A 25903-nucleotide genomic window follows, 5' to 3' on the forward strand; every position below is an offset into this window, starting at 1 on the left:
AACTGGTAGTGTATGAAAATATAATTATTATTATTACTTTTTTTTTTTTTTTTACTTTTTTTTAAATGTATGTTTATGAATATAAAATTACCTTAAAAATAAAAAAGATTGGTTATAAATGATATTTCATAATTTGTGTGGTCACTGATCGGTACATTTTTTTCTGCTTTATGTACAACATTTTAATTATTTTTGCTAAACAATTTCTCTACAGATGTAGATTTATGAAGAGCCATCCACTGTTCTCAATTTATATAAAAGAAATAACAAACTTCAAAAAAACACTGAAACATGTAAAAACCAAACAAGCCTTGATGGTGTATGAAAATTTAAATGTATTGATACTTGAAAGACCTCTGTCTTTTATTTTTGTTATTTATCTTCTTCTTCTTATTATTATTATTTATATAATGTTCTTTACAAATACTGTTTCAGCATAAGGTTGATATCGATGCTCATGCTGCGTTCCAGTCCATCCTTCTACTGGTGTAAATGCACTGGAATGTCAGTCAAACCCGTGACTTCCACCCCTGAACTCGTACTAGATCCATGTTCTCCCAGGTCTGAGTTCTGATGTCACCTAGCAATTGCACCCCCCTATGGATGTGGTGTTTATGCAGATTGTTTATTAAAACAAGGTATTACTCTGATATTATTTATCTGCAGATGTTCTGCATAATCAGCAGCTGTTCTAGCGTTAGCTAGCTTTCACAGTCCATTGAGTGCAAGAACAAATTAATACCAAATCTGAATCCAAATCTACAAATAACATCAAAGGTGGAACAGCTTCTCTTGCCTTATGCACTGTTTTTCCTCCTCTGTTTCCCCCAGATAAGCAAAGAACAAACAGCTTTGGTGATAGAAATGATTGTAAATGAGCCTAACAAACGATCCACCATGCTGGTCTGTTTACATCTAACTCCCATAATTCCTTGCGCTCAGGCACTTTAGTGTGACTTGTCTGGAACGGTACAAAGTCGTGAATCGTGGTTTGAAGTCGTGACTTATGGGCTCAAAAAATGGCCTGGAACGCAACATAAGTCTGGAAAAAAAGTGTTTTCTGTAATTCTTCAGACTGTATGTCCAGATTTTGATGAATAAAGTTGAACAATTTAAAAAAACAAACAAACAAACAAACATTTTTTCCCCCTGCTTAGTCCCATAAGAAATACACAACCGGAAGAGGCGGGGCTTCAGGCTTTTATTTCGACACTGTTCTACGGAAGTGTTATTTTGGGGCTTTTATTTTACCAGAGTCTTCCTGTCCTCTGTTCCATAACTGAACCTCCTTCAGCCTCTGGACAAACTCTACTACTTTCAGTTTTATTATTTCTCATCTCAGTCTTGGTGCTCTTGCAGAGGCGCGCCGTGCTGAACCGGGTCGGACTGGTTTGAGTGTCGTCGTGTTGTCCAGTGGGTCCTTCTGGAACCAGCCGCCGTACGGATGCTCTCTCCGGGCAGGACCGTCTCTTCCCGGCTCCTCAGGCCGGCCTCGTGGCTTCCTCTCCGGCCGAGATGTGACCGCAGAGCCGCCAGCTCCCATCAGACAGGTGAGCGCCTCCTGGAGCCCCTAAAGCGGGTTGGATGTAGCCTTAGAGTCACTAGCATGGAGCTAATCCGGCAGTGACGCAGTTCAAGAGACAGAAAAGTTTACAACAGAAGAAGAAACAATGTAAACACAAGTCTGAAAAATGTTATAAAAGACCAAATATCTAAACATTTATACCACATTTCTGCAAATGCAGGTCTGTGAAATACAAAATAGTAAACATATGGAAATATAGCCAGTGACGTACATCTGATCAGTGATCGATACAGAAATGTGTCATAATGAAGAGTCTGATCGAATTGTGTATTGGAGCAGTGATGACATACATTTTCCTATTTATTTGTATTGATCCATTACATTACTAAGTTGCTCTGTAGAATATTATGAACTAATTAAACTATAAATTGTTGAATAGTTTCACATTAATCAATTATATCAATATGAGTGTTATTAAGTTAGTGTGGTTTATGTGACTTCGTATTTTTTTGACATTAGAAAATACACTGTGTTATTTGCTGAGTCATGATGAGTTAACATAAATTCAAGCTGAAAATGTACATTAGATTTTTAAGTAAAATGCATGATTACAGATTGATTTGAAGTTATTTAGTAAAATAATAAGCAAGTAAACATTATATATGTCACATAACCTCCTGTGATTCTGAATCCTCATTTATTAGACACAGCAGTTCATTGACCTGACTCACCCTATTTATGGTCCAAAACATTTGTGGTTTGATGTAATACAAACATCACAGATTGATGCAGTATACGATGCTGCTGAGTAACATGTTAACATTGGTTGAATCATCTATATCACAAATACATTGTAATGGTGATATTAATGTGATTCCTCTGACAATTTTATAATTATGAAAAAGAATAAAAATACCGGTATTTGCTGAGTCACACTGAGTTTGCAGTTAAAATCAGGCTGACGATTATCATTAGCCTGGCAGTAATAAATAAATAAATACTACAATTTTAGTACGAGTAATAACTAGTACTAGTGTCAACTAGTAACAAGCATTACAGGGTGGGGAAGCAAAATGTACAATATTTTGAGGCAGGGATTGAAAGACAGTGTATGACCAATTAGTTTATTGAAAGTCATGAGAATTTATTTGCCACAAGAAAATGTCCATAATAGAAAATGTTTTTATTCTATGTGTCCTTCTTTCTCAATAACTGCCTTCACACGCTTCCTGAAACTTGCGCAAGTGTTCCTCAAATATTGGGGTGACAACTTCTCCCATTCTTCTTTAATAGTATCTTCCAGACTTTCTGGTAATAGTTTTGCTCATAGTCATTCTCTTCTTTCCATTAGAAACAGTCTTTATGGACACTCCAACTATTTTTGAAATCTCCTTTGGTGTGACGAGTGCATTCAGCAAATCACACACTCTTTGACGTTTGCTTTCCTGATTACTCATATGGGCAAAAGTTTCTTAAAAGGTATGGATAATAGTGTTAGGTATGATTATGACATCAATATATGTTTGGTTTCAAAACAACTGACGTAGTGCCTGCTGAGAAAAAACAACTAAATGTTCATTGTAAATTTTGCTTCCCCACCCTGTAGATAAACAGGATGTTTTACTTTTAAAATGTTGATGCTGATTATGACATTTGAGGACACTGAGTAGGACTTTGTAAAGGTGGAAAAATCTTAGAAAAGTCATTGTGCTGAAGGGACACAGGCTTTTCTCTCAGACAGAACCGCACACTGTTCTACAAACAGCAGCACAGTTTACTCTGAAAATATGTACTTTTGATTTTACTGATGTCTGTCTGTTAATATAGCAAGAGTAGAAGCCTTTGGTTCCACAAGTATAATACAGCAGATGGCCGCTAAATGCTGATCCAAAAAGCCCTGGCTCCCAAAGACTCAAATTGAGCTTCTCTCGAAAAGCATTAAGTCAGTCATTTTTTTCAAGGCGTCATTCTGGTTTCATATTATTTGTTTATTATTTATTTATTTTATTCTTGTCCATTTTAAATTTTTTCTTCTGTTAACAATAGAAGCTTTGATTGACAGGTGTGATTGACAGCTCTTTTTTTTCCCTGTCAAACAGCTCCACTGACGTTGTGGCTAATATTTTTCACTAACCATTTTGGCTATTTTGGCTCCCAGGGGGAAAATAAGTTGATCTATACAGCATGTAAACAGGAAACCATGGCATTAAGACTGATTGGATTTTTATGTGCCGCAGAGCTGATAAAGAAACAGGAGCTGGGTAAAGATGAGCTCCGTCCCCTCTACATGGACTTCCAGGCCACCACGCCCATGGTAACAACTACTGGCCACAACGCCATGATAATAGGTCATTGTAAGGGAATAAGATGTACTAACTGTATGTGGATGTGTGCACAGGACCCCCGGGTGTTGGACGCCATGTTGCCGTACCAGGTGAATTACTATGGTAATCCTCACTCCAGAACTCACGCCTACGGCTGGGAGAGCGAGACTGCCATGGAAACCGCCAGGAAGGTAGAGATGAACTGATCAGAAACATACTGGTCTGTTTAGATATTGGACTGAAGCTGGTGAAAGAAGTCAGAGTTAAGTTGGTTAAAGGTTAGAGTTAAGTCAGGGGAATTTTGGGAAATTAACAGTAAAACAAAAAAAGTAATTAGGCAGTGACAAAATAATAAAGACAATTAGAAGAAAGTCATTGAAAGAATACTACTAGGACTCCTGCGATGGGGCAGGTGTCCCGTCCCTGTGCGTTGAGCCGACCAGGTGAACCAGTGTTTTCCATCGCTGGCGGTCTTGTGCCAGCTGCTCTGCGTCCTCCATGGTAACTCCATGTTGTTGGAGGTCACCCGCAATGACATCGAGCCATCGGGTGTGGAGCTCGCCTCGTGGTTGTTTCCAGCCTGCGGCCTTTGGGTCAAATTGAAGAATGGCTCTTGTTGGATGGTCAGGAGGGAGGCGGAGGACATGACCGAACCAGCGGGTGCAACGTTACGTGGCCGGGCTGGCATGTGTGGGCTCCAAGCACCTCGTTGGAAATCCGCTGGGGCCACCTGATGTTTTTGATGGTTCTGAGAGCCCTGCTATCAAAGCCATCTATTCTGGCAGCCAGAGTCTGGTTTAAGGGCCATGTTTCTGAGCCATAGAGCAGGATGGAGAGGATGGCAGAGTTGTAAATCTGGAAAGAATCACAGTGTAAAAAAGTCAGGGTAGAATCAGAACAAATTTCCTTCCTGTTCTCCAGTAGAAGCACCTGCTCTATTGGTAGAAACTCTGACTCTGTGTTTCCTCTCTCTCTCTTTGAGCAGCAGGTGGCCGACCTGATTGCAGCAGATCCTCGAGAGATCATCTTCACCAGCGGAGCCACTGAGTCCAACAACATGGCCATCAAGGTCTCACTCTTCACCTTCCTTATCTCCCAATCCAGCGCTAAGCTAACACTAAGCGGGTCCAACAATACAAGTATTATTTCTCTACCGATAAAAGTCACCGAACAAAACAAAGAAGAGTAAAAACAAAGGTCATATACCGAAGAGATGATCATAAATTATGTATTACCTTTGATGTTTTCTGATCATAACTTGGTTTTATATGAATGGAACTTCACCTATTGGCTAATCCATTGTTTTGTGTCACATTGAAATGATTCCGACAGGAAACTACTGGACCAGGGTTTAACAGGTTAAAAGTATGCAACCGATGCGATGTGTACTGGACATGTTGCTGTAAGAGCTAATTTGCAGACCTTGTGCCTAGTTAAAAAAAATTTCATTGTCAACTAAAACGATGGACTTTTGCATACCATTCCAAGCGAATTTTTTGGGAATTGGGACCTGATAATGTACATGTTTTCTGACCAAATTTAAGATTCTTGTAATTAATTTCAGAGTCCAAAAAACGCATTCAGCAAAAAAAATGTCCTCACAGTTTAAAGACTGATGTTCTAAATACACAAAACCTGATCTGTGTGTGATGTCCTGTTGACTCCTCCCCCTCCTCAGGGTGTGGCCAGGTTCTATCAGAGCAAGAAGCGTCATGTGATTACCACGCAGACAGAACATAAGTGTGTTCTAGACTCATGCCGAGTTCTGGAGGCTGAAGGATTCGATGTGACCTACCTGCCAGTTCAGAAGAACGGACTGCTGGACTTGGAGGTACAGAACATATATGGAGAACAAATACTGTAACCGTACTGAGAACATGCAACATTCCTGTTGTTTTATGGTCTAACATGCTGTTTATGTGTCTTGTGCTCCATGTTCAGCTGTTGGAGGCTTCTATCCGTCCAGATACGTCTCTGGTGTCAGTAATGACCGTTAACAATGAGATCGGAGTCAAGCAACCCATCAAAGAGATCGGTAACCATAGCAACACACCATAAATGCAATGTCACTGATCCCTCTCTGATCAGAAGTATTGACTACTGTTGATCTCTCTCCTCAGGTCAGATCTGCCGGTCTAAGGGTGTGTACTTCCACACAGATGGCGCTCAGGCCATCGGAAAGATCCCCATCAACGTGTCTGACTGTAAGATCGACCTGATGTCCATCAGCGGCCACAAGATCTACGGCCCCAAAGGTCCACTGCATTAGACATGTCTGCATAGAACGTCCAGAATGCTAGAAGGGAATCTTTGAAAAGTCACAAATAGAAAACAAAACAACATGAATCATGTGTTTCCATAAACTAGCCTGTGTAGTGGTCAGAAGGTGGTGCTGTAGGCTACGACACATATGGCTATAACAGAGTAGAAGTAATAGAGGCATAGTAACCACAAATTTTGTATCTGTGTCACTGTTAACCACAAATCTAGCTTTTATTGCAAGTTTTAATTTTAACTGTGGTGTTTGTTATAAGTCTTATATTTCAAATGATAGCACAGAAGTAGAGAAATCTATTTGATATCCACCCAAAATGGCTGTAGTTTTTTTTTTTTTTTTTTAAATTGAAAAGCACCAATTAATGGAGCAGAGGGGTGGAGCTAATGTCATTAAACAGCAGAGGGGTGGAGCTAATGCACTAAAAACAAAAGGGTGGAGCTAATGTCATTAAACAGAGTATAGAGGGGTGGGGTTAATGTGCGAAACAGAGTTGGAGGGTGGAGTTAATGCACTAAAAATAGCTGAGGGTGTTGCTAATGTCATTAAACTGCAGAGGGGTGGAGTTGATATACCTTCTTTTTTTGCTTTTTTGCTGGTGTTTTTTCAGGAGTGTTTTTGTATGCAACTAAGCTATTGTGACCGCTTGTGGATCAATAAAGTTTGTCTAAGTCTGAAAATAGCAGACAGTGGAGCTAATGTCATTAAACAGAGTAGGGGATGGAGCTAATGTTATTAAACGTAGTTGAAGGGTGGAGCTACTGTCAATAAACAGAGTAGGGGATGGAGCTAATGTTATTAAACAGAGCAGAGGGGTGGAGCCAGCGTTCTCCTGTTGTCCTGATGTGTGTCTACGTCTGTGCAGGTGTGGGTGCTCTGTATGTGCGTCGCCGTCCTCGGGTGCGATTGGAGCCACTACAGAACGGCGGCGGTCAGGAGAGGGGACTACGCTCTGGGACTGTCCCCACCCCTCTGGCTGTGGGGCTGGGAGTGGCCTGTAGCATCGCCCAGAAGGAGATGGAGGTAAAGCAAATACACTTTAACATATAGACCATACAAAACAAACCAAATATCTGATGAAAGTGTAACGGAGTTAATGTATATAGTCTAGGATTCCATCTCACACTGTTTTGTTGTGTTAATTACAATTTTATTTTAGAGACATTGAACACCACACCCCTGCAAACTTGGGTCGTGCACCCCAGGGAGAAAGCGGCAGTTTTGCTATGCTTTCTTCCGGAATAAACGGCCAAGAAAGAGAGAGAGGATCGTGTTTTGGCAAATTATTCTCAATGCACACATACAGCTGCTACAAAAGCAAATAATGGAAATGTATAAAATCATACAGTGAATACATAAAAATAGAGAGAAAGCATAGAAAAAATAGAAAACATACAAAAATGTACAGTGCATTTACAAAAACGAAGATGAAACATTAAAAAACACACAGTGGATATATAGAAATAGAAAGCAAACATACAAAAACAGATAAAATGTACTGTACATGTACTGTAAATGTAGAGTACATAGTAGACATACAAAAATACAGAGAAAGCATACAGTGGATGTATAAAAACATATGAATAAACACAGACCAGGTGTACAAAAACAGACAGTGATGTACAGAAATATAAAGTGGATATACTTGAACTAAAATAGATGAAAAGCACAGACAAAACATACAAAAATTTGAATGTGAGTGTACAAAAACATAGAAGAGAACATACAACATATGGAAACTTAAACATATAGAGTATAGGTTACATGTGTGGTATAAATTTGTAACATGTTAAATGTCATAAACCTAAACAGAACAGTGTGTGTGTGTGTGTGTGTGTGTTCAGTATGATCACAACAGAGTTTCTGCCCTCGCTCGTCGTCTGGTGGAGAAGATTACATCTGAGACTCCTGATGTCATCATGAATGGAGATCCAGAGCAGCGCTACCCCGGTAAATACAGATCACACCGCAAGTTGAATGAAAACAGCCTTTAGTCCAGGTTCCACATTCAGCCCAGTCTGATCTCAAATGAATTGGACCAGTAAAATAATGACATCATAACGTATAAATAATGTCAACCCCAAACTTTTGTCTTTGTTTTAAAATGAAAAAAGTACAATTACATTTATAAAAATGTTTACATCTACAAACTATCCTTTTAAAAATATGAATAACATGAACATACACGAGCAACCTGAAATTTCTCAAGGAAAATAAGTATAGCTTTAACAGTATTATGCCTCAGTTTATCAGTGACACATGCATCACAACTTCTAGAGCACAGTGGCTCTACAAAGAGAAAATATTTATTTAGTAACAGAGAAAATATAATTAAATTGCACTTATTTTTCTTCAGACACTTCAGTTTGTACACGGTTGTTCATATTATTCCCTCTGTTGTGACAGGACAGTTTGTGAACGTAAACATTTTTATGTAATTTTGCTTAAGTTACACTAAAACAAAAAGAGGAAAAATTTGGAGATGTCATTGTTTATGAAAGGTTATGTTATTATTTTATTGGTCTGACCCACTTGAGATCACATTGGGCTGAATGTGACCCCTGAACTCAAATGATTTGGATGCCCCTGATTGTTAATATCATCTGTGTAATGTTTGCATGTCACACATTCATCCATCAGGCTGGATTGGATGCTTTGGCGTGCGTTTATTTCGGATTAGCTTTTTTCCCCTTTAGTTTCAGTATAATGTATTTGTCATGAGTGAGATTCTAAATTGTAGATTAAACTGCTAGACTTTCAAAACCTGTCTTCACTGAGGACAGTTGAAACACCCTCCACAGAAAATAACCAGAACTTAAACCATGAAGGGGTTTCATATCCAGCCACATCACACAGCTTAAATGTGACAGACTGGCAAAAAAAGATATTTACTGAAATTCAAACCACATTTATTCAGTTTATTGCACTTCGTTTTTATTTTGGATTCATTTAACCACAGTTTTCATTACTTGGGGAGTTTTTGGTGGTCATGATCACCTGTGTGTGTTTCAGGCTGTATTAACCTGTCGTTTGCCTACGTGGAGGGAGAGAGTCTTCTGATGGCGCTGAAGGACGTCGCTCTGTCGTCTGGGAGGTCAGTCTGAAACACATCAGAACTAACCTGATCACAGTACAGTGGAACCTCGCAGTAAAAATGTAATTCGTTCCATGACCCCCTTGAACTGCCACCTTATCATGGTGGGGGAGTTTGAGTGCCCGAATGATCCCAGGAGCTGTGTTGTCGGGGGCTTTATGCCCCTGGTAGGGTCTCCCAAGGCAAACAGGTCCTGGCTGATGGGTCAGACTTAGAGCAGTTCAGAAGCCCCTATGACAAAGAAGCATCAAAGGAAAGTGATGTCGCCCGGCATGGCGCAGCCGGGGCCCCACCCTGGAGCCAGGCCTGGGGTTTGGGTTCGTAAGTGAGCGCCTGGTGGCCGAGCCTATGCCCAGGGGGCCCGGCCAGGCCCAGCCCGAAGGAGCAACGTGGGCCCGCCCTCCGGAGGACCCACCACCCACTGAGGGAGCTGTAGGGGCCGGGTGCAGTGTGGATTGGGTGACAGTCGATGGCAGGGGGCTCCCTACTTAGACTGTTGCCCCGGATAAGCGGTGGATATTGGATGGATGGATGATTGAAATTGGGCTGAATGTGGAACCTGAATTAAAATGAGTTTGACATCCCTGTTTTAGATGAAAACTCAACAAACATTAAAGATACAAACAGTGAATCCACATCCTTTGGACTCTGTTCATATGTAGAACGTGCAGCTGAACTAACGGCCTGGTTCTTCATGTGTGCAGTGCTTGTACGTCAGCGTCTTTGGAGCCGTCGTACGTACTGAGGGCTATCGGAACTGACGAAGACCTGGCTCACTCCTCCATCAGGTACAAACCTCCCATCATGCACTGACAACACACACCTGTTGACTTCTAACACAATCTGAGACCCGTGTGTATGTGTGTGTCAGGTTTGGCATTGGCAGATTCACTACAGAAGAAGAAGTGGACTACACAGCAAACAAATGCATCCAGCAGGTCCGCAGACTCAGAGAGATGAGGTGAGTGATGCATCATTTCTACACAAAAATTTTAAACCTGTCAATCTGTCCCGAATGGAAATCACATTTTGAGTTTTCTGAGCAAAATGTACAAACAAAATGACCACGGGAAAGAAAATGTGACCGTTCTACTTACTTTAAAAAAAAAAATCATAAAATGTCACAGTCCATCAGGAGGAAAGACAATGTACAGAAACATGAACATCCCTCTGGATCTGACTTTGACATTTACACACACAAGACTCTGAAACCTGCACATTTACAGTATGATGAGAGAAATCAGCAGCTCATAGCATTTGTCACAGCAGACGTTTTAGCTTCTAAGTTAAATTGGCAGTGACATTTTATTTTCCACATTTTATCTTGGAGGAAAAAAAAATCTCCTGTTGAACTTAAAGGAAATATTGATGTTGATAAACTATATGGACGAACACATCATGGTTACAGCTCGTAAAATGTCCTATTCATGCTGATTTGAGATATAAACATCAATATTTCCTTAAAGTTTAATGGGAGATTTTTCTTTCTAAGTGAGATGTGAATTAAATAGATGGTTAGTTGTGTTCAAAAATTACTATTTACAGTCAGAGCACAAAATGATTTTAGAAATTCAGAGGTAGAGCATTTAAAATCATAGTCATGGATGTAAAAAAAAAAAAAAAAATCAGTGTTGAGAGAAATTAAAGTTAAACATCTGAGGCATTTTCGAAGCAAAGAAAATGATTTCAACCAAAACTAACCAATGCAATGATATTTATCAGAATATAAAACTATATTATGACATTTGTGATTATTGTTTTGTAAGCCAGACCCGTTAGAAAAGACACACCTGAATTAATGTGTCCCAATTAGGGATGTAACGATGTGAATATTTCATATCACAGTTATTGTGACCAAAATTATCACGGTTATCATTATTATTTTGGTATTTACACTTATACACACACTGAAGTAATGTAACAAAGTTGTATTTTGAAAAAACAAACAAACAAATAAAATAATAGGCACAATGTACTTTCTGTTGCAGAAACATTCAAATATTAACATGTAAACATCAAACATACAAATGTACATTAAAGATGGAACCTTATGGGCACTGTTTGACCATTTTACAGATCAAATTTGAATTGTTTGAGTTTTCTTTTTCAGAGATAGACAGACGGACAGATTAAAAATTGATTAAAAAAAGTTCACAAAATAAAGAATAAAGTTGCCAAAAATGGACAAACGTAAGCATCAAAGTGAGTAAAGATAAAAAAAAATAAACAGCAAAGTTAGTGAAAAAAGTACAAAACAGGACAAAACTGAACAAAATAGGCAAGAAAATAGAGAAAAATGAACACAAATCAGTACCACAATGAACAAATTGGTAATATTAACATTTTGTTGCTATAGATAGAGAGATAATGGGGAAAAATACTAGATTAATTAATAAAAGTTAACAAAATAAGAAAAAATGTGACCAAAATAAACAAACATAATCATCACAATGTGTAAAGACAACAAATAAGCAGCAAAATGAGACCAAATTAATTAAAAAAATAAACAAATAGGCAAGAAAATGGACTAGATAGATAGATAGATAGATAGATAGATAGATGCTTCTCCAGGACATGTGTAGTACTGTGAGTTTTCAAAGTGCTGTAATCAAACATGGTTATCATGACAATTAGAATTTAAACAGTAAAACTAACCACTGGGAATTTTACCACGGTTTATCGTTACATCGGTAATCGTTACATCCCTAGTCCCAATACTTTTGTCCATATAGTATCGGATCATGAATCCTACGAGTGCCATGGAAGGATGTGAACTTTCCTAACATACACTGTGTTTGTTTCAGTCCTTTGTGGGAGATGGTTCAGGAAGGCATTGATCTGAAGAGCATCAAGTGGACGCAGCATTAGACTCCTCCCACTTCCTGCCCACCCCCTGGCTGCCTGATGATGAGGATGATGGCTCCCAGGGAACTGTGGGGACAGATTAGCGTTTTCCCTTTTACTCAAACACGCACAAATGTCCTGTCTGACTTGAACTCTGCTAGTCTGTCGCCCTGTTAGCTCCTCCCATGTCACATCTGACCAATCAGAGCAGCAGAGCCAAAGTTACTGAGTCGCCTGTAGAAGTCAGATGTCACCTCCTCTATGACTTATACTTTCTGTCGTTTATACACCACGCACACACGGTGGAACCAGTCACCAGGTGAAGGTTTTGAACTGTACTTTTAAAAACATTCTGATTCCACAGGTCAAATTACGTCACTGCTGCTTACATTTCCCATGATGCACCAAGTGTTATGGTGTCCACTCACTTCACATATATGTTTCTGCTGTTACTCATTATAAACATTATTACACAATAAACTTTATATCCATTAAACGGTTGATTTATTAAACATCAGATCATGTATTGGACAATAAAAAACAACTGGAGCTGTTCTGTATAAATGTTTTCTGTTCCTGCGACACATTCGAGTAAATACTAGGGCTGTGTATCGGCAAGAATCTGGCGAGACGATACAAATCACAACACTGGGATCACGATACAATATATCACAATATATCATGATACTGTTAAAAAAACTATTTTTTGTTTGTTCCTTTTTTTAAAGATTTCCTGGAAGAATTGAATAAACCAGAAGTCTGCACAAATACTAAACATTTTTATTTGATCAGAACAAGATCTAATGTTATTTCACAAAACTTTTCTAATTCTCCTAGTTTCCAAAGGAACTCCCATCTCCCTCAGACAGTAAAAAGTGCTTTTAGGATGATTCAAATAACCATTATTTAATAAAATAGTGTTAAATAATAATCAATAAAATATAAACAATAAAGAAAACCAAAACACAAAAATGAACCTCCACTATATCTGCATTTGAATAAATGCCTAAAAATATCCATACAGTGCTTTTCAATATCGATACAGTATTGTGAAATGAAATATTGCGATATATTGTAGAACTGATATTTTCTTACAGCCCTAGTAAATACATTCATTTATTTATCCTCATTAGTGTCATTTTCCTGCAGCAGATCACTGTCCACAGGGACACCTAGACCAAATGGATGCAGCACAGTAACTACCGAATAAAGCTATGAAAATAATCTGAATAAAGTGTACAATTTAAAATGATTATTTTTTTCTCTTTTTTTAAATTAGCTAACACACTGTTAACCTCCACTAAGTTTTCGCATTCGTTTAACAATTGTAACATCACCTTCATCCTTTTCCTCTGCTCTTCATAGTCGCATATAAAGTGGAATGAACCGGAACTGTGTTTAATGGAGTCAGGGATCAAAGTTAGTATCGTTAACAAAAACTAGAATTGTAAAAACATTTTTTTTAACTGAAATAAATAAAAACTATAAAAGAAAAAAATAACTGAAACTGTAGTGTGTGTTTACAAAACTAACTAAAATGTATAAAAATTATGGATAAAATTCCCTTCGTTTTCGTCTTTGTCAGTGTCAGATTGATACGAAATCAATTCATTTCCCTCAGGCAATTTTATCTGCGGTCACCATATGATATTTAACGGTCCGTCACTTGTGTTCACTTGTGGTTTCCAGTCGTCTTCTGGTCCCCACTCTACCTGGAAACATGGAGACTAAAGTTGGGAGAAAGCAGCAGAGTCCTGTCTGGGATTTATTTGAATACGACGACAGAGAAGAAGAGAAAAGAGACGACAAAACTAAAATTAATACTAAAACTAAGCTTTTAGAAAATAACTAAAACTAATAAAAACTATCAAACCTGCTCTAAAACTAATTAAAACGAACTGAGTTAGAGAAAAAAAAGTCCAAACTAAATAAAACTGAACTATAATAAAAAATCTGAAACTATTTGAACCTTGTCAGGGACACAGTACTGCACCAGACTGAATACACAACAATGAACAGAAGTGGAGCAGAAACAGGAAATATTACCACTGAATAACAAGCAGATAGTAATTACTGATACTTTACATGTGGTTGCTATGGTGATTACTACCACTTTGTATGTGGTTGCTAATGTTCATCGCTGCCACATTATATGCAGTTGCTGTGGTGATTACAGCCACTTCACATGTGGTTTTGACAGTGATTTTGTCACTGACACACAGACACTGACAGAATGACATTTACCTGAGCAGAACTACTCCAAACAGAGGCCTCTGAGTCACTGATGCATCCTCAAATGACCAAAATCTTTTCACCATGAGGCAGAGGAGAGTAAGCTGAATGTTCCAATGTAAATTTCACAAGTGTTTAATGATAAATGTGTGAAAATGACAAAAAAGTGAGTGGAAAACATCTGCTCTGATTTATGATTAGGTTTATTGGTTAGTTGGATTGGACTGAAAGACAGCACAGAGGCACAACTGATGGACCAGAACAGGCCCTGAACACCAGAGCAATAGAGGCCGGGGTCTACCACACCAGACCAGACCCCAGGTGTAGGTCTACCACACCAGACCAGACCCCAGGTGTAGGTCTACCACACCAGACCAGACCCCAGGTGTAGGTCTACCACACCAGACTAGACCCCAGGTGTAGGTCTACCACACCAGACTAGACCCCAGGTGTAGTCTGTGCGCAGAAACCCCTCAGACAGTCCAGTCCATCACAGCAGGTCTCAGATGGTCCAGGTTAGGCATACATGGAACATCATAACCAGGTAGAGGACATAGTGTACAGGACCATCTGTACCCAGTCTGGACTGGAGGTCCCAGGGTCCAGATGGGGGACACCCCCAAAGGTCACAGAGAACAAACAAGCCAAGATCCTGTGGGACTTCCAGATCCAGACCGACAAGATGGTGATGGCCAGTCAGTCTAACATAGTGGTGGTGGATAAACATGGAAAGACAGCAGTAATGATAGATGGAGCAATCCCACGTGATAGAACATCAGAAAGAAAGAGCACAAGAAGCTGGAGAAATACCAAGGGCTGAAAGAGGAGAGAGAGAAAAAGTGGGTGTGAAGGCAACACTGGTACCAGTAGCGATTGGGGGGGGGGGGGGGGGGGGGGGGGCACTAGGGGCAGTGACCCCCAAACTGAGAGGATGGAACCAGCAGATACTAGGAACACCATCAGAGATCTGAGTCCAACCGAGAACAGGCCTAAGAACAGAGAAGATTCTCAACAGGACCCTCAGGCTCCCAGAGGACCCAGTCTGAAGGAGACACCGCCCAGGTGGGACACAAGAAGAGTTTTTTTTAAATATATAAATAAATGTCTCTCCATATCTGCATGGGTGTCCACATACATGCGTACATACACACACACACATACTGTAGATATATCTGATGTTTATTGTTGCTGCATTCCAGAGTTATTTACACCAAATGTCAGCTCAGGTCAGTGATAGGCCATGCCGGTCATAGTTTCAGCTGAACGGCAGATGGCAGTATTCACTGCTTCAGTGAAGCCTCGAGTAGTGAACCACTAATGTGAAGCCATGGGCTGAACAGCCTTCATTTGATCATCACTACAGTAGCCAAGTACCAGCGTTAGCTACAGCTAACTACAGCAGATACTATCTTAAACTGGCCGGCTTAGGTTGACAATAGTCCCGATACTTTAACACGATCTTAGAATGAGCGCCCCTACATTGTTACGGCAACGTTCTATAAACTCATAAACTAAATAAAAACTGACACAACACAGCCGGTCTTATTCTGGCAAGCGACTGTCTGACATATGTGTCTGTGTCCAGATTCAGATATGTACAGAAGTGCATTGCATTCACACAAAAATAAATTTGGCTCTGTTTTTCTGAATTAACAAGATAATTATCTCATAATTACAAGAAAAAATAAGTAAAAAAAAAAAAAAATTGGCTCTGTTTTTCTGAATTAACGAGATACTGTTTTCTGAAAAAAATTAATTTGCTGTGTTATCAGAAAACAGTATCTCGTTAATTCAGAAAAACAGAGTAATTTTTTTTTCAGAAAACAGTAGCTTGTTAATTCAGAAAAAGAGAGTCGAATTTGTTTTTTTTCCAGAAGACATTATCTCGTTAATTTAGAAAAACAGAGCAAATTTATTTATTTATTTATTTATTTTTTCAGACAACAGTATCTCGTTAATTCAGAAAAACTGAGCCGAATTTATTTTTGTGTGTGAATGCTTCTGCAGATGTGTGTCCAGATTCAACCAAACGCCGGAAGTCTCCTCTCGCGTCATCTCGCCAGTTATCGCGGTGTTAGCGCCGACATTTCGTGCAGACGGAGCAGGCAAAGAACAGCCGAACAGAGTGTAACCCACCGTTCATGAGCCTCAGCTCCGCCGTTTGCTCACTGATTTCTCGGTAAGAACCGGCGGTAAAAGACTTACACCGGAGCAGAGCACGAGAAGAACCACGTACTGCACGTGCCCCGCTCCGCTTACACACACAAACACACACTCACACACAAAGCAGCTAGGTGCTAATGAACGTTAGCATGCTAATGTAGCTAAACTCAGCCAAGCAGAGCCTCAGTGGACTGAGCTGTGAACTGCGGATTGAACTGTTTGCGGCAGAGTGAGCGGTGTGTGCTGAGGTTTGAGTTGCACCGGACTGAGTTTGAGTTCAGGCCGGTTTTGGATGCAGTGTGTCGGTGTATCAGAGCTGCTGCTGCGGCTAGCTCACGAAGGGGAACAGCTCTTCTCAGTGCTGTTCACTCCATTATGGTCTCCTCCTTCTCCTGTGAGGAGGTCAGAGTCAAATCTGTGGTCGGTTATTTTTTATTATTTCATAGTTTCTAAAGTAGGCGCAATGTGAGGCTCCGCCTCCCGGCAGTGACGCCATGTGTCCATCAAAATAAGAGGGTGGGTCTGAGCAGGTTGTCACGGAAAGGTAATTAGTATTATTATGTGACAAAAAGATGGAAATGGTATCTGTGAAACATGTTTACGTGGACATTGGAGACCTGGTGTTGTCCGGCTGATTATCATCTCTAATACAACACGTGACCTCTGACCTGAGTTTTATGTTAACTCTGTGACCTGTCATGATTCTCACATTTCAGCGGTGATCTGTGATTTGTTGTTGAAATGTCTCAGCTGTGGGCTATGACAGGCTTTTCACATTTCAGCTGTGATCTGTGAGTTCTTGTTACGTGTGTCTCCTGTGATCTGTGGCTATTTTGACATGTTTCAGCTCAAACTTGATGTATTTTTTGGACATGTTTCAGCAGTAATTTGTGGTGGTTTTTTTGACATGTCTCAGCTTTGATCTGGCAGGTTTTTGATGTGGTTAATTGATAGTTGAAATTCCACTCTAAATGGCGGAATTGGTGTGTTGTTTGATAACTGCAACATTTGATTTATTGGGGAAAGTAAAAATTTACTTTGAGGATTTCTAATCAATTGCTCTGACCTGAAATGAAAACTGATGTTGAACTCTGATGTTGCTCATCTAAATCTAGCGCAGTGCTTTCTTTGCTTTCTCTATTGACCAGCTGCTTCCTTTGGTGCTGATGTTTAAATGTCGCTGTGGTTGATATAATGCTAATGTTGCTGTGGTCAATAAACTAATGTTGCTCTGATTGATGTAATGCTAATGATGCCCTGGTTGATGTAATGCTACTGTTGCTCTTATTGGTATGATGCTAATTTTGCACTGGTTAATATAATGCCAATGGTGCTGTGGTCAATATAATGCTAATTGTGCTCTTCTTGATATGACCTTTCTGTTGCTATGGTTGATATGATGCCAACGGTGCTCTGGTTTGTTAATGTTGCTGTAGTTTGATTAAGCAGCTGTTGTTGCTGTGATCAACACAAACCCAGTGTTGTTGATGTTTCCCTTGTGTCTTTGGTTGATATCCTGATGATGTTTTGATGATTTTGCTGATGTACATGTTGCTGCTCTGCTCTGCTGTTTTAGTGCTGCTGAGAGATGCTTACCTCTTCTCGACTGACCTTAAAGTTACTGGTGTTTGCAGGGTATGGCCATCTCAATGCCTGGTGATTTCTAAGTGTTTCAGCTGGTTACTGGGTTGGTCCTAGGTGTTTTAGTTGATTACCGGGTTCTTCCCTGGCAGTGTGTGTCAGTTGGTTTTCCTATTCATCTAAAGTGTTTCACCTTGTTGCAAGGTCATCCATGGTCAACCACATTTTTGGGTCTTTACTGGGTGTTTTTCATTGGTTTCTTGGTTATGCTCAAGTTTTTCAGCTGGTTTTTGTATTGTGACGAGATGTTTTAGGTGGTTTCTGGGTTGTGCCCTGGTATTTTCAGCTGGTTTCTGGGATATCCCGAATGGTTTTAGCTTGTTTCTGTGTTTCCACATATTTCAGCTTATTCCTTTATTGTTAGAAGGGGTGTCAGTTCGTTTAGGGGTGTTGCGTGTTCTTTGCCAAATGGCATTCTATGTTGGAATCTGTGTTATTTTAACTTGTCCTTCCAGTTGTCAAGATAGTTAAGGTTTTGGGCAGTTGTGCAGTGTCTTTCTGTCACGTAAAACTGCCGATGCTATTTGTGTTCATGATGTCAGATTTTCTTGCGCTTGTTGTTCTTCAGTCATTTTTGTGAGCAGATGTGAGTTAAAACAAAGCTAAGTGAAATGTGAAATGCAGCAGAACACAACCAAACACTTGCAGATATTGAATATCCGTGTCCCTCAGATTCTATTGGAATTTGACGTCAGAGAGGTCAAATTCCAATAGTTTTGTTTTGTTTTCATTAGGTTTTGGCATCCGACACCAATCTTCTGTCTATTGTAAAGTAAAACTATACACATTGCTTGAGTTCTCTGGTGAGTTACACTTTGCATGATGTAGGTGTACAGTTGCACGATATAGTCTAAATGAAGCAGAACCTGCATGGTAGACTGCATGTAGTAAAGGTATCACTCAACAGGATTACACAGTATTATACAGATGTGAGAATGCAGAGCTTAAAGATTTCAGATATTAGTGAATCTAACACCAATTGAGGCAAACAATATAATCAAAGGTGTCAGTGCCCCTTTTGCACCTAGGTATTTTTAGGGCCTAATACCAGGCCAGTTGTTTTCACAGCCAAAGAACCAGCTCTGTGAAGCAAAATTGGTTCCAGAATGGTATCAGCTGTTTGCTGTACTAGAACCAATAACTGCATATGTCATGGACTGGGAATGGGACTATTATGACTAATAAGAGCATCTAAAATTTGTAAGCACCATATAAAAAATAAATAGTCTCATCTATCTTATCCAAAAAAAAAAGAAAAACTTAACAGGGGTGAAATCAAATCTGCTGTATCCAGAGGTTTATACTGGCTTGATGTGGAGACCAAAACCATCACTGGGTTCCATTTGGTGGAAAGGGTAAGGCACTAATACCCCACAGTCACTGATGGGGGCATTATATGAGGTGCACTGAGGTCTGAAATCTTTAACAAACATTGCATCAGGATTGTTGTGTATTGTTTTAGGTTCGGTTGCTGAAACACAAAGGTCAAAGTTCAAAGAGAATTTTTAAGATGTCATCTCCATCATGGTGCGGGTCTGAAGTGTTTTTCTTTTGTGCTTTTTCTACAGTTTCTTCGGTGCTACTGCTAGGATCTTGTGTTTATTATATTGAAATGTTGACATTAACATGCCTTTTCTTTATTCACTTTTTCCTGGTTCAGCTGTCGATTGAGGAGTAATGCATTAACTCTTGAGATTGCCTCTGTTTGGTTCCAAAGGTCTGATGGGCAGCATGATCCTGTGGTTTTAAAAGAGCTGAAATTTGTTTATTCAATGTGTTATAATATTTTGTGCTTTTTGTGCCTTATCACAATACCTTCCCAATACCCAACTGGTTCTCAGATGTCAGTCCTCAAAGTAACGATGGCCTCTGTTTATGATTGGGTTCTGTTCACATTCAGACAGATGTAATGCCAGTATCCAATGGTACCTTTTTCTTCTGGCTTTTCTTGTGGATAAATATTCAGTAGTACTCACATAACTTACTTGGTTTCCTTAAAAGTACACTTGACTGCCCAACCTATGATCTAATTTGAAAGACACTAAATTGTAAGCTCATCATTTTTCTGAGGAGACATCTGTAAACCACTGGTCTTCCTCTGTCTGCTCTTCATCTGACAGTGGTGTTGCTCTTTCCCCAGGTTGTAGGCCTGTTGTTTAGCAGTCAGTATGGCAGTAGTCATCAGGCTGCAGGGTCTGCCGATAGTGGCCGGCACCATGGACATCAGACACTTCTTCTCCGGCCTCACCATCCCTGACGGGGGAGTACACATCGTTGGGGGAGAACACGGTGAGGCTTTTATCGTCTTTGCAACCGATGAAGATGCTCGACTCGGGATGATGCGTACAGGCGGGTCCATCAAGGGCTCCAAAGTGTCATTGTTGCTCAGTAGCAAGACGGAAATGCAAAACATGATTGAGCTTAGCCGCCGCCGATTCGAAGCAGGGGCTGGTGCTGTGGAAGCAACAGCACCTGCTGCAGGAAACACCAACAGGCAGTCAGTTGCTGCTCCTATTCCTACAGTGCAGCCATCAGCTGGGAGGAGCAGTAGTCATGGAAACCAGGGCTTCAACACACCGGCTTCAGTGACAGCAGCAAGTTCATCTCAGGAGCCTCCAAGTAACAAGGCAGTAGCCAGCCTGGCCAGTGTGGTGCCCAGCTTCCCCAACAGTTACAGTACTGCCCCCACAATCACTACAGCATTGGCCTCACTCAATGCAGGGCCCCCACCCATCCCTCCACTTCCCAGCATGCCTTCGATGCCCCCTATGCCAACCCTGCCCACCATTCCGGTCCCCCCTCCAGTGTCTTCCTTGCCCCCTGTTCCCACGGTCTCCCCACTGTCCCAGGGTCCTCCAGTGCCACCGATGTCCCACCTTCCCCATATGTCATCCCTGCCCCCCTTCAATCCATCCCTCCCTCCCCCTGCAGGGCTTGGCTCTGGCCTCCCTCTAGGAACCCCGAACCCCATGCTGTTCAATCCTCTCTCCCCTCTGGCCTCACTTGGCCTCCAGGCCCACATGAAAGCTGCAGCTGCTGTTGCCACAGGAGCAGCCAATCCAGATGAGCTCTATGTCCTCCTTCAGCATTTACCATTCTCTTGCTCAGAGATGGAGGTCCGGGAGTTCTTTAGAGGTCTGGGGGTGGATGGGGTTCGCATACTGAGGGATCTACAGGGCCGGCCAACAGGTAGAGCAATGGTCAAGTTCTTCTCACCTCAGGATAGCTTTGAAGCTGTAAAACGAGGAGGTGGCATGATGGGACAGCGGTTTATTGAGATCACTCCAGGTTCTGAGCGGCAATGGATCAGTGTCAATGACGGCACCCATGGTCATGGTGCCCATAACAGCAAATCAATCATCAATGAAGCACATGACCTGCAGCATCGCCGAGGTAATGCTGGCTCCGGGACAGGAGGCAGGGATCAGCGTGGCAGGTCCAGATCTCCTCATCGGCAGGAGTACTGTGTCTATCTTAAAGGTCTCCCCTACGAAGCAGACAAGAAGCAGATAAAGGACTTCTTCAAGGACTTAGCCATGGTGGATGACAGCATCTACATTGCCTATGGCCCCAATGGGCGAGCCACTGGAGAGGGCTTTCTTGAGTTTAAAACAGAACAAGATCACAAGACTGCACTGGGTGCCCACATGCAGTACATGGGCACCCGCTTCATCCAGGTCCATCCAATCAGCCGCAAGGGAATGCTAGAGAAAATTGATGCCATTCGCAAACGTGAGGCAGTGCAAAGTGATGGCAAAAACCCAGATGGCTCCAAAGCTCCACGGAATTGTGCGCATATCACTAACATCCCTTATAATGTTTCCAAGAAGGATGTGCGTGCCTTCTTGGAAGGGGTGGGACTTTATGAGGACACCCTAAAAGTCCTGACAGATAGCCATGGTAACGGTTTAGGGCAAGCCATTTTTCAGCTGCGAACCGAGGAAGATGCTCGCAAAGCTGAGAGACTACACCGCCAGAAACTGAATGGCCGTGATGCTTTTGTCCACCTTGTCACCTTTGATCAGATGAAAGAAATTGAGAGAAATCCTCCTCCTCAGAACAAGCGTGGCCAACGCAACCAGAACCAAAATCAACAAAATCAAAACCAACATCAGTCAGCCCACCCCAGCCCCCAGCAGCCCCAAATCAACCCATTTGCTGGTATTAGTGGGGAGGAGTTCAACTTCCTCAGAAACACCATGGGGAACCTAAACAGTGCCCCCTTTGTAACACCATTCTCAGCTCCAGGCAATGGACTGGCTGGTCCTCCTCCCCTCCCTCCACTGGCTGCAGGCCTCGGTGATGTAAATCTGGGCGTGGCTCCTCCATTAGTTGCTGGTCTTCCAGGAGCTCCGATTCTGGAGCCTCCAGGATTCCGACCTGGTGCTGCAGGAGGAGCTCCATTTGGCCAAGATGGGTTAAGAGGCTTGGTGCCTTTTGAAAATCCCAACAGAAAGGCAGGTGGAGGGGGACAGAATCGAGGAGGAGGAGCTAGCAGCAGCCAAGGCCGTCCAGGGGGCGGGACTGGAGGTGGACAGCCAGTGTTCAGTCCAGGTGCTGATGGACTACGTAACCAGCCTCCCCCTGGAGGACCCAACAACCCCAACGGTCAGCGTGGGGGAGCTGGACCCACGATAGTCAAGCTCCAGAACATGCCATTCACAGTAAGTGTGGATGAGATCATGGACTTCTTCTATGGTTACCAGGTGCTGCCGGGCTCTGTCTGCCTGCAGTTCAGTGAGAAAGGATTGCCAACTGGTGAGGCCATGGTGGCTTTCCAGAACCATGAGGAGGCCACAGCCGCTGTCATGGACCTCAATGATCGCCCCATTGGTGCACGCAAAGTCAAGATCAGCTTGGGTTAAGCCCAGCCCAGATGGACTGATGTTACATGCACCCGGATCAAGTGTCCAAACTGAAACCTCACATAAGTCTGGAACTAGACTGTTAGCACATAGGTCACACTGATGGTAAATTTCTAAACTACTTCTTCCTGTGTTCCCAAAGTCAGGCATGTCCAGCCCCCTGTTAGCGAGTAGGACCAATCAGATCCAGACTTGGTTTATTTCCAGCAGCTCTACCAACTGTGGCAATACAAAGAACAACAATAATTATGACTACACATATATTGATGATGATGACTGGATGGTTCTTCTTTTATGTTTTATTTCCATGATAACGCAGTCATATCCCAAGCTGGAACATGCTCACTTGCTTTGTTTCAATGGTAACATGATGATTCCAGTGAAGCTGAGGAACTGTTGCTGCTGTGTGTGCTGCTCATGTTTAACATGCACATGTTCTGTTGCTACAGTAAAATAAGGAAAAGTTCAAGTTGGTCACAGTCATCAAATGTGGATGTTCTGTTGCTATGGTAAATTCTGTTGCTATGGAAACTCTTACATGCTCTGTTGCAGTTAAGACAATACAAATGTCCATTCATTTACAAAATGTTGATCAAATGTCAGTGCTCTGTTGTGGTAAACTTAAATTCTCTGTTGCCATGACAAAACTTCTACATCCTCTTTCGGCTCTGGTAAAATCAGTTGCTATGGTAAAACCTAGAATCTGTTGCTATGGTAAATCTTTACATGCTTTGTTGCTATTGTAACCATGTAGATTAACTGCTTCAAATGTGCTCTGTTGCTATGGTGAAATGTTAACATCCTCTGTTGACTCTCTTGCTGTTCTACAAAGCCATGCTGCCATAGTGAAATGCGGATTATTCTCTGTTGCTATGGTAACCTCTTGTTGTGTTGAGGATGTGGGATGGACAGATTGCTGACTGACATTTTACTGTGTAAATATTGACTTTGGGATGCCTATTTCTTTTTTCTTATATTGCTGTTTGGACCCCTCCCCTTTCCCTCCCCCACCCCCCTACTGCACATGCTCAGTAGGTGTTTTGACTGTAGTGCTCTGAGATGAAGCCTGTAGTGTTTTTAGTTCATTATCTTTCTGTTGTCTGTGTGTTTTTGATGATGTTGAATCTCTGTATGATATTGCCTCGTACACATGATGTGGAGTCTCTCCTTTGCATTGGTTAATAAAAGGATGATCTGACACACCTGTTCACCTGTGATCATGTGATCAGCTCTGCTTCTCACTGTCTGACCTCTCAAACTGGATGTGTTTCTGTCCTTTAATGTCGAAGGATGTTTGTCTCCACACAGTGAACATTAACACAACACATGTCCAATCAGAGGAAAACTGCCTAATCAAACCACTTCCCAGTGGGTGTTGAAATGTTGTTGTGGGTCATTATGTGAGCTATCAGTTAACACTGGATCATCTCTGGTCAGTATGGGTCATTGTTGGTCGTTCAAGGTGTTACTGTCATCACAGGTTGTGTGGGGTTCACAGTGAGCCATTACTAGTGCTGTAAGAAAATATCAATAAACATCGTGGTTTGTGATATATTGGTACAGAAAAAGGCCATTTTTTTCTTAATTAACTTTCAGCAGTTAATTGTATGTTGTGCTTAAATTCCTGACCACCAGGGAGCAGTCTTGGAATCTATCTTATACCAGTCTATGCTAAGACAGGAAATGGCACAACAACAGCTGCTGCTAGCATATGAACCAATAGCTTCTCTAATAACAAAAGATACCAAAAGTATCAACTAGAGCAGGGGTTTCAAACTCATGTTAGTTCAGGGGCCACATACAGCTGAATATGATCTAAAGTGGGCCGGACCAGTAAAATAATGTAAAGAATAGAGTAAGAACTTATAAATAACGTCAACTCCAAAGTTTTTCTATGTTTTTGACTGAAAAAAATCATGAAAATGTTTGCGTCTACAAACTGTACATGAATATAACATGAACTAATATGAACAACCTGAAAATTTGTAAGAAAAATAAGTTCAATTTTAACAATATTATGCCTTAGTTTATTTATTTATACGTGTGTATCACAACGTACACATCACAGTGGATCTATAAATCCACCAAAATTTTAGTAACAGGCAGGTTATTGGTACAATTCCATTGAGTTCTCTTAAGATATTTCAGGTTATTCACATTTTTTGTAAAAGGCTAGTTTGTACGAGGGCCGTTCAATAAGTTCATGGCCTCACCCAGAAATACTGGTTGTCATAATACAGGATGTTACATTCTTTCGTGATGGGATAGTGATGCTTGAACATCGCTGGACCAAGTGCATTGCTGTAAATGGAGATTATGTTGAAAAATAAAATATAAATTATCAGTCTGTGTTGTTCTGTTCTGGGTGAGGCCATGAACTTATTGAACGGCCCACGTAAATGTAAACATTTCAATGTAATATTGCTTTTCTTATGCTTAAACAAAGACAAAAATTTGCAGTTTTCATTATTTATAGGCTATTATAGTAGTATTTTACTGGTCAGACCCACTTTAGATTGATTTGACTGAAAATTATATTAACATCCCTGATTGTTCCTATCTTCAGTGTAATTTTTGTATTTCACAAATTCATTCCACGGGCTGGATTGGACCCTTTGGTGGGCCGGTTTTGTTCCCTGGGCCGCATGTTTGACACCTGTGCACTAGAGCTACGCTTTTTAGAAAGTGTGCCAACAAAACTGAGAGCAGGGCAGCACCATTTTGATAATGTCATGTTAGCTACAGCTAACAAAGCAGCAAATGGCTAACATGTAAGTCGACTACATTGTTCACAGTCAGAAATGGATAATGAGGAATCAAATGTCTAATGGGCTCTGTGCACAGCCCTAATTAATCAGTAGTCACAACAAGAAGTAGCAGACACACCTGGATTAATCAGTGTCCAATAATGAAAGACAGGAAATAAAGGACCCACCTGAA

At 41.1% G+C, this 25903-nt stretch overlaps 2 protein-coding genes across 2 annotated transcripts; both read left to right on the forward strand.

Moving 5' to 3' along the window:
- The first annotated feature begins 1237 nt into the window (after window positions 1-1237).
- On the forward strand, window positions 1238-12603 carry nfs1 (NFS1 cysteine desulfurase). The gene is made up of 13 exons (XM_030135444.1): window positions 1238-1550; window positions 3763-3839; window positions 3924-4040; window positions 4835-4918; window positions 5528-5680; window positions 5791-5884; window positions 5970-6104; window positions 6990-7147; window positions 7969-8074; window positions 9137-9218; window positions 9923-10006; window positions 10090-10179; window positions 12023-12603. The coding sequence occupies exons 1-13, from the start codon at window positions 1445-1447 to the stop codon at window positions 12084-12086; spliced, it is 1350 nt and encodes a 449-aa protein (XP_029991304.1). The 5' UTR covers window positions 1238-1444; the 3' UTR covers window positions 12087-12603.
- Window positions 12604-16342: 3739 nt separating this feature from the next.
- On the forward strand, window positions 16343-24165 carry rbm12 (RNA binding motif protein 12). The gene is made up of 2 exons (XM_030135439.1): window positions 16343-16473; window positions 20239-24165. Exon 2 carries the CDS (start codon window positions 20267-20269, stop codon window positions 22961-22963), a length of 2697 nt encoding a protein of 898 aa, XP_029991299.1. The 5' UTR covers window positions 16343-16473; window positions 20239-20266; the 3' UTR covers window positions 22964-24165.
- Window positions 24166-25903: the final 1738 nt, after the last annotated feature.

The sequence above is a fragment of the Sphaeramia orbicularis genome, chromosome 5 (genome assembly GCF_902148855.1).
Source record: "Sphaeramia orbicularis chromosome 5, fSphaOr1.1, whole genome shotgun sequence".
Taxonomy (NCBI): Eukaryota; Metazoa; Chordata; class Actinopteri; order Kurtiformes; family Apogonidae; genus Sphaeramia; species Sphaeramia orbicularis.